This window comes from Vigna unguiculata, chromosome 7, assembly GCF_004118075.2.
Source record: "Vigna unguiculata cultivar IT97K-499-35 chromosome 7, ASM411807v1, whole genome shotgun sequence".
Taxonomy (NCBI): domain Eukaryota; kingdom Viridiplantae; phylum Streptophyta; class Magnoliopsida; order Fabales; family Fabaceae; genus Vigna; species Vigna unguiculata.
Window position 1 is genome coordinate 4,931,242 of NC_040285.1, and position 12,217 is coordinate 4,943,458.

The 12,217-nt window shown below is 37.2% G+C and overlaps 1 protein-coding gene across 1 annotated transcript; it reads right to left on the bottom strand.

Annotated features, from left to right (window-relative positions):
* Positions 1-363: 363 nt before the first annotated feature.
* On the bottom strand, positions 364-1,209 carry LOC114190240. The gene has a single exon (XM_028079047.1). The coding sequence runs from the start codon at positions 1,207-1,209 to the stop codon at positions 364-366; it is 846 nt and encodes a 281-aa protein (XP_027934848.1).
* Between the last annotated feature and the right edge of the window lie 11,008 nt (positions 1,210-12,217).

Sequence of the window (12,217 nt, forward strand, 5' to 3'; positions counted from 1 at the left end):
CAAACCCCGAGCACACTTCACTGTGACAACAAGATCTAAACCTGGTACCAACTCTGTTCTTTTTTTTATTCTTCGTTTCTCTTTGGTGGGTATCACCGTTTGAATTTGTATGTTTTTTTTCCTTTCTGGGATTGTTGCAATATTGTTTGTTGTTCCCCTTTGTTTCGGTGGACGTCGTGGAGAAATCTGTGCAGTTTTTTTCATCTGGGTCATTTACATTTTTCCAAATTCCCCGGGTGAAAAGCTGGGATTTTTAGTTTATTGAATGCTTGAAGTTTTAATTTTTGTTAGATACAATCTCCATGGAGGAACAAGAGAAGGGTTATTACAGTTACATTTACAGTTTTCTCTTATACTCGTTTCTTATTCCGTTAAGCATACTCTTTTTCTATTTGATTTACCAAAATTGGCATTCTTGACAGATCCAGTGGGAGGGTTATTGTTAGGCTTGTGGGGTTCTTTAGATTGGACAGAAAAAGCAACTAATTCTTGAGTGGAGGAAGATGTGCTTACAAATTCCCGTTCATGTTGCAAGATCATAGAGAAGGTTTTGATAATGGAAGGCATTGGGTCCATCATCATGACCTGAGAACGAACCTGCGAGTAATCATCATTCAAGCCGCGTAAGAATCTGATAACGCAATCATCTTCCCTTTCTTTCTGTAATCTTGGAAGAAGACCACACGAACATGGCGTGGAACAAGTACAAACCAGAACGCACCGGTACAATTCTATCTCTTTCCACAAGATCTTTAATCTTGTATAATACTCAGATACACTGGATTCACCTTGTTTACAATGTGTAATTTGATCTTGAAGATCGGCCACCCGAAATTTATCTGAATGCGAAAACCGTTCTTTGAGGTCGTTCCAAATTTCAACTGCAGTATCCATCCACATCACAGACTTCTTGATGGAAGGTGTCATCGAACGTATCAGCCAAGACATAATCATTCGGTTGGAGCGTCCCCAAGCATCATGAAGGGGATCGTTGATAGGAGGGCAATGAAGACTTCCATTGACGAATCTTTCCTTGTTCTTGGTTTCTAGGGCTACCAACATTTCGCGTTGCCATTGATGGAAATTGGTCTCTGTTAGAGGAGGTGAGACAAGAACAACGGCTGGATTTTCACCGGGATGAAGATAGAAGGGGTTGGCTGGATTTATGAGATGATCGGGTGGTGTGGTGTTTTGGCTGAGTTGGGCCATGGTTGATCAGAAGTAGCAAAAGAATGCGGAAGCAAGGAGAGAAATGCCTAATCTGATACCATATTAGTGTTTATGGTATTGACTAAGACAAGCTTGCATAACTCTGATATTATTGATCAACTCAACGTGAAAGTACAAAGAAGAATCTTTTATAAGACAAAAAGAGTATGTTTAACGGAATAACAAACGAGTATAACAGAAAATGTAACTGTAATAAGGGTTTGTGTGGAACATCAGAATCCGCATTGAACCATGAGGGGAAAGTGGGGGGGTGAAACCCTAGAAAGAAAGGTCTGTGGATTATAGGGGCCAGGTTCAGATGGAGGGTTCATTCTCGGAAGAGTTGGTTGGAGAGGGTTGGGATTGTAATGGGAAGGATGTAATGGTGGAGGTTCTTGGGTCTGATTTGTACATAGAAATGGTGAATGAATGATGAATATGCGGTGAATGGTGCAGCGAAAGTGAAATTGACACTCACGAGTTTCAGTAGGGAATTTTCACTCAATCGAAACCTAAGAGGTGAATATCTTTCTAGAAAGTGAGCTAAGACGAACAAGATGGAGTTATCTCAATCACTATATCATTGATCAAAGCTAGTTACAATGAAATGGTCTACACCTTTTATAGATGAAGGACAACCGTGAGAAAACAAACGAAGAAGGCATCGTCTAACAAAGACCTAATGGTGGGGAAGGGAAAACGTGAGCAAGATCTCTAACCCTAACAGAAACATCAAAGGAGTACAAGTGTGGGACGCGTGAAGAACTCGAGAAGATGTTAGGGTTGGCTTTCGAAAATGAGGAAGCAGCTAGGTTGCGCAGTCATGAATGTGGATTGGATCCGCGTGATGCAATTTCAAGAGAATGGAAAAGGAAAAACCCTATCAGAGGATGCAACTCGTGAGGTTGAAAACTGAATGCGGTCATCCTTTCTAAAGCTCGCTCCCAAATGTGTTAGGCTGTGACGTATAGGCTCAAGCTGGCGCTTTGAGAAATGCGTGTCACATAATGCTTGTACGCATTTCAGAAAGTTGGCACTTGTAAGTTGCTGCATATTGATTGGTGTGCGAGAAATGGGCTGACTTCAATCAGCAAATTTTAGAAGCCCAAAACACATGATATAAAAGGCACACATCAGCTAATTGGTTTTCACATTGCAAGGTCAAGATGTTGTTTGAAGAATTGTGGTCTGCGTGAAGACTAGAGACCCAATACTTCAGTTGGTGACTTGGGCTGCAAATAGAAAAGGCCCAATTAGATGCAATAATTTTTTTAAGAAAATAAGAGAAAATTAAAAAGAATGGGCCTAGGCGTTGGCCCATTCATCAACACTCAACCCCTTCCAACCTCAGCTCCTTCCAAACTCAGCACCAGCTCGCCACTTAACCCCGTCGCTGCTCGAGCCCAACACCGTTCCCACCCATCTCGAGCCACTCTAAACTGCAAGTTTGTCGCCGCTGTTCAAGCATTGTTGATGCTCTGCAGGGGATTCTCGTTTCAACTTCGAAATCAATAAATCCTTTTGTTATTTGTTGAGATTGAGCAGCCGCAACCACGACCTCGCTGAGCACTCGCAACTAAGATGAACGCAGTCACAACCACCGCACCCAATCTCGAGCAATGTCGTCGTTGTTCGAGCATTTCCGCCGCTCAACCCACACCAGTAATGAGCTTGCGTGCCCTAACTGCGAGTCCTGTGTTGTCGCACCACCCACCACCGAAGACTCTGTAGTCCACCAACAACTGGGTAATGAACTCTTTTATGTGTGTGTTGTTTTCATTTGTGTGTGACGAACGAACTAGCCACTCGTTATTGCAGCAAGGCGTCGTGGGTCTTGCTAAAAAATGTACTCTCTTCTTTAGTATATGTTCTCTTATTTGCAGCCAGCATGAACAAGGTGTACTTTAACGAAACTGTTATCTTTACGCATTTAATGTATGCCAGAAGCGGTCGACCACCGTATGGTCGGTTCACAGGTTGGAATCACATAAGCTTGTGGCATTCCCTCGTAAAAAAACATTTGTCTCCATAATCCATATATCTCTCAGCTGAGTGTGTCAGATTTAACTGAAATTCTCCGAAAGTATCATGTGATCTATTCTCAAGATCCTTCATTGACGTTGATCAATAATGATTTTTAAAAAAATTAAATTTTGTATGTATTTGGGCCATTTGACGACCAGAAAGGTGTGTTAACTGCGGAAGCAATAGAAGAAATCAACAATATTGCTGGGTTAGCATGTTCTGAAGATTTTCTTGAAATGCAAGATTTATCTTCGTCATTTGGACAACCACCACAGCAGAGGCGGAGGAGGCAGGAGATGGAACCGATTTTTCCCTCTTCATCAAATGCCCGAGAGATGGCAAAGTTCAGAAGGGAGTTCGGTTACATGGGCCCCATAGCTGTACAATTTTCCAGGGATTTGCAACTTCTACCACTCCTAGAAGAAGATAAACAGTGGTTGGTTTTAAATGTTGGTCCATCATCAGATAAATATTTAGCCATAGCAGAACATTCTTCTCACTTTAGGAGATGATTTCTCGGAACAAATCACGAAGAAGTTATTCTGTTGATCTTGACAAAAGATCAAAATAATGAGAGTGATTGAAGGCACTCATGTAACTTGGTTTATGTTCAAAATTCTGGTACAAGCATGCACCAGAATTTTTGTTGGTCTATACATAGGCTGAATTTTTGCTGCCTTGTTTGCTTCAGTCCAGTGTTTATTGTTTCCAGTCGTATTTTGTGCTTTTGTTGAGTCTTTGCCACCTTGATTGCATCTGTTCTTGTGCTGAAACTCCATTTGTTGGCCAACTCTATTTTGTAATGTATCCACTGAGTTGCTTCATTTTGGTTATCTGAAATGTTGATGTGGATACTCAATCTGATATATGTGCTTGTGTTTGAAACAACTTTCTATTGGCAGTTCTATTTTTTTTAAAATAGTTTTAAAGACTGCACCTGTTTCAATTCACTATGCTCATTGCTTTGCGATGTTTGTTAGTTTGAGTTACTATATGCAATCTGTTTTGGCCAATTATTTGAAAGCTAAGTCACATTTCCTGGTTTTATGTGCTTAGCATAGTCTTGTGAGTCTTGTACCATTACAGTCTTGTACTTAAAATTCATATTCTGCTGTTACTTGCTTTAATATGTGAGAAGTGCTTTTGTTCAATCGTCTTTGCTGCCGTTGTGGTCTACCACAATTTGGTACCTCAGCTTGTTCACTTGCTTTTATTTTGGCAGCATTCTGTTTTATCAGATTATTGACATTAAAACTTTTTCAGCTTTCTGTCTGGTCCAATTGAATGCAGTAGTGGTATCAAGCTTTCATTTACTCTTGAGTGCCTCTGTTGTGGCCTGATTCATTGCTTGTCTCCACTATTCTGGTGCTATTGCTTTGATTTGCTGCTAGTTTCTTTGTTCACACATGTCCAGATTTTGAGATTGCCAAATGATTTAAAATGCTGCAAATTTTGTGATCTGTGTTGAGGTTTGACTCAAGTCTGTGTTGCATATTGAAATTTGTTCTGCACTGGCCAAACCTCTTCTGTTTGTCTTGTATGTGTTTTCATCATTGTTTTTGAGTTGGATCCTTGTAATCTGTCATATGTAATTGATAATTTGAATGGAAGTGGAAAACTGCAATCGAAGTGAATTGTGATTTAAAGAAAAAGATGCATATGTGATCTATGTGAGTTGAAAAGAAAATCTGTAAAAAAAAAGAGAAAAAAAATATGATGAGAAAATCTGGAATGAAAGATATTGTTTGAGTTATTTGAGTGAAAAGAAAGTGAGGCAAAACAGTTCACAACTTTAGTCTTGTCTATCCATTTCAAATACAATTTGTATATGTTCTTGATTCAACTTGTTTGAGTTTGGTTTTATTCATCTTATTCTTGACCTATTCCTTAGGTTCTTTTTGGTGTGTCAACCATTCTTGTGATTCCTTATTTTGCTTGATTGTCTTTCTTGTTTAATCATTTGAGTTTGTCCATTTATTCTGTCAATTGATGTTGTCCAATTCTTCCATTTGAGATTTTCTTGATTTCTTAGCTTGCTTCGTTATCACGCGAATCTGATATCTCTGGTTATTCCACTTTGGCTTGAATCTCATTGATTTGGCAGCTTTGTAGGTGAATCCTTGTTTTGATGGTGCAGCTGTTGTGAGTGGCACAACTGTGAGAAAAGACATTTGAGTGGCTATCCGAGAGAAATTGAGGAGTGAGTTGGGACTACAATTGCAAGAAAGACTAGAGGGAGAGATCTAGATGTGGGCTGGACTGAGAGATATATGGGAAGCAGCCAACATCCAGTTTTATTTTTTTTTATTGCTGTTTTGTTATCACAGAATTTTGTGTAATATTTGTTCAGTTTTCTGTTCATTTGCTTTGGGATGGGAAAATGCAATATTCAATTCCATTCATTGGCTGTTTGTAATAGCTAGTTTAATCGTGTAGTTTGGAAGAATTAAGAGTTTCCAAAGTGTCACTTATTCTTTCCGATAGGTTTCGCCTAGTTGATTTTAATTTTCTTGCTCTTTATGTTTTCTGTTAAATCAACAGGTGTAATGCATGTTTGATGTTTCTGTTTTACGTCTATGTGATATTTAAGTGCAAATTTTTAAACATTTACTTGATCTTTCTTTGGTCATAGATGTTTTGTAGCATTCTTAAGGAATATTACTTAAATAAATAATTAAAATAGAAAATTTAATATCAAAAAGTTGTGCTATTTATTATTTCTAAACGCGAGAAACATTAAAATGTTTAAATATCGTGCCAAAATTTATAAACTGTAATAGGAGAGAACGTTACAATCTCCAAAATCTCAAAACTATAAGTGAAACATAGTAAAAAAAATAGTAGACATCTCTTAGCTCTAATTTTCAAGTTAGCCTTCATTTCGTCGTTTCAGCATCCTCAGCATTACCTGTATCAACATTTGCTCTCGTGTAACAAATTATACGTTTATTGTCATACATAAACAAAAAGGGTGAGCTGATAAAAATAGAAATAACATATATATATATATATATATAATATCATAAGATAAGTCATACACCCATCTTATTCAATCTACTTAGTTCTTGGCTAAGACCTTAATTCCAAGGCCTTTCAGTCTTTAATCACACAAAAGGTTAGTCTTAGACTCAGGAATATGATGCTTACATGAACTTGTCTGCTTGTGGTCCTGTTCCTATGAACCTCCCTACTCGTAGAGCTACTCTATGAACCTCCCCGTTCGTAGTCCTACTTTATGGACCTACTCGTCCGTAGTCCAACACATGTGATCTGCCTGCCACATACCTCTTCGCACACAGCATCTCTCAAGCGTGAGCACGGAACATACGAACCTACCTCGCTTGTATATCCACGTGAGAGTAACTGGATATGAACCTTTCCGTTCATATCATCACATGTTAACCACCATCCATGAACCTACCTGCTAATGGCATAACATCTCCTGATCCGAGTATAACATCATTGCTTAAAACGTAACATATACACAAGTCAAGGTCTGCAGGATTTTTGCCCGGCGCAGCCCCAAGCGCAGCCAGGCGAAACCAGTCCAAACCGCTTGGCGGCACAAGCCTCGCCGCCAGGCGCCAAGTCAGTTCAGTGCCTCTATATGAAGGACTTTCGCCTGGCGGATCATACCTTATCGCCAGGCGTTGTGCAGTGCAGAGACATCCCTAGAGGTTCTACCACCTGGTGCACCAACCTGTGCCGCCAGACACTATATCAGTAGCATAATTCTACTGGTTTTTAGCACCTAAAACAGTTTGATTTACTACTAAAGCCATCCTAGCATCCAACACTACACTCATCAATTCATACACACTATCTTGGAAATTCTATAGCTCTCATGTGATTCAATTTTCTATTATTCATAATGGTCAAGTCTCTCACTCAAGACCTATACAACCCCCAATCCAATGCCTTACAATTAGATGGTTTATTACTTCTACTCTGCATTGCTATTAACACTTTTTCCTCAATTACCTTCCAACTAAGTTATACAATCATTGTGAATTCCATAATCTGCTATATTAAATCCTCCAAGGTTCCAAACCTATAACTTATGCTCCACATTCGACCATCTCAATTAAGTGATTTAGCCACCACTATATATATTTGCAATGTGACTCCATCCTGTTATAGCATAACAGTTTCTTATTCAACCCATCGTAACCATTATAGCTAACTCGCGATCTTATGCCTATCCAATTATTTGCATTCCTAAGTCTAATTCATTTTGCCTCCTGCACCTCACTTAATTTGCTGCATTTCCTTGTTTATCCTAGCCCCCATTCACTTCTCTTACTCTCTTAGTCTCAATGAATTTCCTCTTAACAAAAGTTACCAGCCAATCACAACCACTGATTTTGTCTCTTCTCTCGTCATCCCATGACTGCACAGAATTGGGTTTGCATTCTACCATCGCCTGGTGGCGTCCCGTTTGCTGCCAAGTGGCATACCAGTACCAAGCTAGAGCCCCCTATTTTTTTTTGTACCTGCGAAGAACATCAAACCCCAAAGTTCGATCCAGTCTCCAATTTCAAATGACCTAATTCACTCAATCATGATTTATTAGACCTTCACTCTGTTATATCGTTCATTACTTATCTTATTTCTCCAATCGCCTATTAATCATGCCTAATCCACGATTGATGTTATTCTTTGATTCTAATATGAATTCCCTATGTTCCCAAACAAATTATTATGTACCCAACACCCCCGACCATAGACAGGTATCACAGTGTTATGCAGTCACGCAAGCATAGGAATCCAATTGGAAATTTTACATATCATAATTTTCACAGAGCGTAATAAAAATAGCGACAATGCCGCGCATCACCTGGCGGTTCAGTCTCGCCGCCAGGCAGCTCATGCCACAGAACCCAACAACTGGGTGAAAACTGATGTGAAAACAGCGTGATTCAGCAAGGTTTTTCATGACATTCAGTTCATACAATTCATAATGCATTATTCACGAAGCAATAGAATTGAAAACAACTCCCCTTACTTGGATTCCTTGCTAAACTCGAATTTGTATGCGTATCCCTCCACCAAAACCTTCCTAGTCTTTGCTTTCCACTCCAACCTACGTGATTTCAGTCTCACCACCCTTTTCAATCAGCACCAACTCTCTGGAAAACCCTTGCCTAAACTGAACACGAAAATACAACACTATTTTTCTCCTTTAGTGACCTTCTCTCTTACTACCCTAATTATGTGCAATTAACACTAAAACGAAAATTGTTATTAAGTTTCATGTTTAATGGTTAATCATGACCCTTATTTGGTTGTTTCCAGTCCATTAAGATGCCCCTCTTGCAACTAAGGTTTTCATGCCTCTTCATTCCCATGCCAAAATAAAAATTAGCAAAAATAAAGTTCTAATTTCTTTCCCAACAAGGTTTGAACCCACAAACCATCAATTATCAAGTCAAATGCACAACTAATTCAACCAAATTCATATTTATGATAATTCTTATAATTTTAGGATTATATTATCACGTCTCACATTCAAATATATTAGCAAAATAATGCACATATTAAAATAACACACAATTGGCATACTTAGGACTCAAACCCAAGTCCTTTCACACAATTAAATTACTCTCAACCGTTTGAGCTAGCACTTTTTCACGTCATAGCACTCCGCATTAAATGCCTTAAAGGCTTCTACTACCTGCATTTATTAAATAATTATTTACTTAATTATTTACATTTTCTTGGGTCTTACATTTTTCACACACTTAAATTTTGTTTTGAAATTTTCATTAAGAAGTTTTGGTGAAAGTACATTATGGAATTTGGCTAGGAAAGGCCTGATTTCTAAGCTTGTCGAAGTGACTCATTACCCTTTCTTGGGATATCTATAGACAACTTTCACTTCTATTTCTTTTTAAAAATTTCACATAAAAATCTTTGTGAAAGTTGTTTTTTTCAAAAGTGTTTTGCAAAATGAGTTTTCATTTGTACATTGGATTGCATTTAGGTAGTCATAGTGAGGATAAAATGCATCATACACATGAAAGTACATTCCCTTTCTTTGGTGAGGACATTAGTGCAATATCATACATAGCTTGGGAGAAGGAAATAGATGATTTGGTGCATTCATTCCATCTTAGACATAGTAAATACTACTTTCTTACTTTGTGTATTTGTAGTTTTGTAGGACATGCAAGAGAGTGGTGGGATTATAGACAGTCTAGAGTGGAAAAAGTAAGAAAATCTCCTATTCAAAATTAGAGTGAGTTGAGAGCATGCATGAGAATAACATTCATACCACCTTCCTTTGAGTTAGATCATGAGATAGAGAAAAAGAAAATTGAGATAGCAAGAAGGAAGGAGGAAAAACTCACAATACTCTTAAGAGAGATGAGGGAGTTGGAAGAAAAGGAAAGGATAAGAATTCAGAAAAGAGAGCAAAAAGAAAGAGAAAATTTTGAGAAAGAAATGAAAGAGGAATGAGAAAAGGATCAAAGAGATAGGCAAGAGATAAAGAAGAGTGAGCTTGAAGAAAGAAAAGGCTCAAAAATTAAAAGAGAGAAAGAGGAGACGCTGAGAAAAGAGAAGGAGGAAAAAGAGTGTGAAGAAAAAGAGAGAGTAAGACAAGAGAAAGAGTTAAAAAGAAAAGAGGAAGAGATTGAGAGGAAAGATGGAAAAGAAAGCATGCATAGGGAAGTAGAGATAAAGCATCCTACGGTTCCTTACATAGACCACAAGGGAGTAATTCAATCTTCCAACTCTTCCTTATTTGTCATAAATGATTTTGTCTTAGTTCTCCCTAAAACTGCTTTTCCACCTTCACCAATCATTTCATACGCCTTAAAAGAATTGCAAAAATCAACCATCGACTTAGGTCACAATTAAGTCAAAGAGAATATCAATATTTTTGTGAAATGGGCTTCATTGGAAATGTTTTCAAACATAAAAGCCCATCGTCATGTGTCTTCGGAAAACATAGTCTGCATGATATCCAAAATTTTAATGAAAATTTATTTGATGATTTTTGCATGTGTTTTTGATCCTGGAGGAATCAAGCTTTCAAAGTTGTGGGCCTTAAAGAAACCTCTTGATCTGATGACAGATCTCTTTAAGAGGAAGGGGATGATGAATGTCACCCTTAAGGGCTATAGCATTAGGCCAACGCCTAGGCCCATTCATTTTAATTTTCTCTTATTCTCTTAAATAAATGATTGCATCTAATTGGGCCTTTTCTATTTGTAGCCTAAGTCACCAGTTGAAGTATTGGGTCTATAGCCTTCACGCAAGCCACGATTCTCCAAACAACATCTTTGCCTTGCAATGTGAAGATCAATTCGCTCACGTGTGCCTTTTATATCATGTGTTTTGGGCTTCTAAAATTTGCTGATTGAAGCCAACCCATTTCCCGCACACCAATCAATATGCAGTAACCTACAACATGTGCCAACTTTCTGAAATGTGTACAAGCATTATGTGACACGCATTTCTCAAAGCGCCAGCTTGGGCCTATACGTGAGAGCCCAACACCTTTGGGAGCGAGCTTCAGAATCAATTTTCAACCTCACGAGTTGCATCCTCTGATAGGGTTTTCCCTTCTCCATGCTCCTGAAATTGCATCACGCGAATCCAATCCACATTCATTACTGTGCAGCCTAGCTGCTTCCTCATTTTCGAAAGCCAACCCTAACATCTTCTCGAGTTCTTCACTTGTCCCACACTTGTACTTCCTTGAGGTTTCTGTTAGGGTTAGAGATCTTGCTCACGTTTTCCCTTCCCCACCATTAGGTCTTTGTTTGACGGTGCCTTCTTCGTTTGTTTTCTCACGGCTGCCCTTCATCTATAAAAGGTTCAGGTCATTTCATTGTAACTAGTTTTGATGAAAGATATAGTGGTTGAGATAACTCCCCCTCGTTCGTCTTAGCTCACTTTCTAGAGAGGTATTCACCTCTTAGGTTCCGATTGAGTGAGAGTTCTCCAATGGAACTCGTGGGAGTGTCGATTTCACTTTCGCTGCATCATTCACCGCGTATTCATCATTTATTCACCATTTCTGTTACGAGAACAAGGGTTTGACAACGTTCTACCGAACCGGATGTCATCAAGAGTTGCTATGACAAATAAATGGGAAGGGGTAAGTGAAAACGCAAAGGAGGGAACTATGTGTTAAAAAAAAAAAGAGTTGTTAGAGAGAGTTAATGCGTTTCAAAATTTCAATTTCTTATAATTATTAAAATTCCTTGTCCAAAATACAAGGTTATTTCTTTACTAAATTCATGCTTGTTGAGTCAAACACTTCTTTCTTTACTAAAAAATATCCCTTCTTAAGAGAAAAGAGAAGAAATTATAGTTAAATTTAAACTATTCATGGATCAATTAAATAATATAAATCAAACTAATTAAATTAGTAATGATCATTAATATAATCCAAATTATCAATAAAATACGAACATTGAGGATATTGAATTTGTGAAGAAACGTGCCTTTTAATGTATATGACATTTATAATTTTAAAGAAAAATTTATTGTTAATTATAAAAATTCATAATTAACAAATTTTTTATATTAAAAAACAATATTTTAATATGTGAATTATTTTATAAAGACATAATGAGAATAATGTGTTAAATTGTTTTTTCTATTAACTATAAAAAGTGTATTTTTATTTTTAAAAGATCTGTTATATAAATTTATAATATTTTAATTATGTTGGTGCTCTTAAAAAACTTGTTAGCATTCTTTTTTTATTATATAAGCATATTCCAAATAAAATCATTGTTTATTGTTTATCTCATTTAATTATATAATTATATGTGAATTTTTAGATAAACTTGTATTTTTCTTTTTTTTTTCACAACAAAATTTTGTATATTTATATATAACAAAATCTAATTGTTTTGAATTGAACAATCCAATTTAATCATATTAGTTTAAGGTTGAATTTATTTATTTTTAAATTCAAACCAATCCAAAATACAAAACTTAATTGTTTTATTTATTTTTCTATCAA

Bases quoted from the DNA above. Each gene is read 5' to 3' on its own strand.
- LOC114190240 (XM_028079047.1), bottom strand. From the start codon at position 1,209: ATGGCCCAACTCAGCCAAAACACCACACCACCCGATCATCTCATAAAT.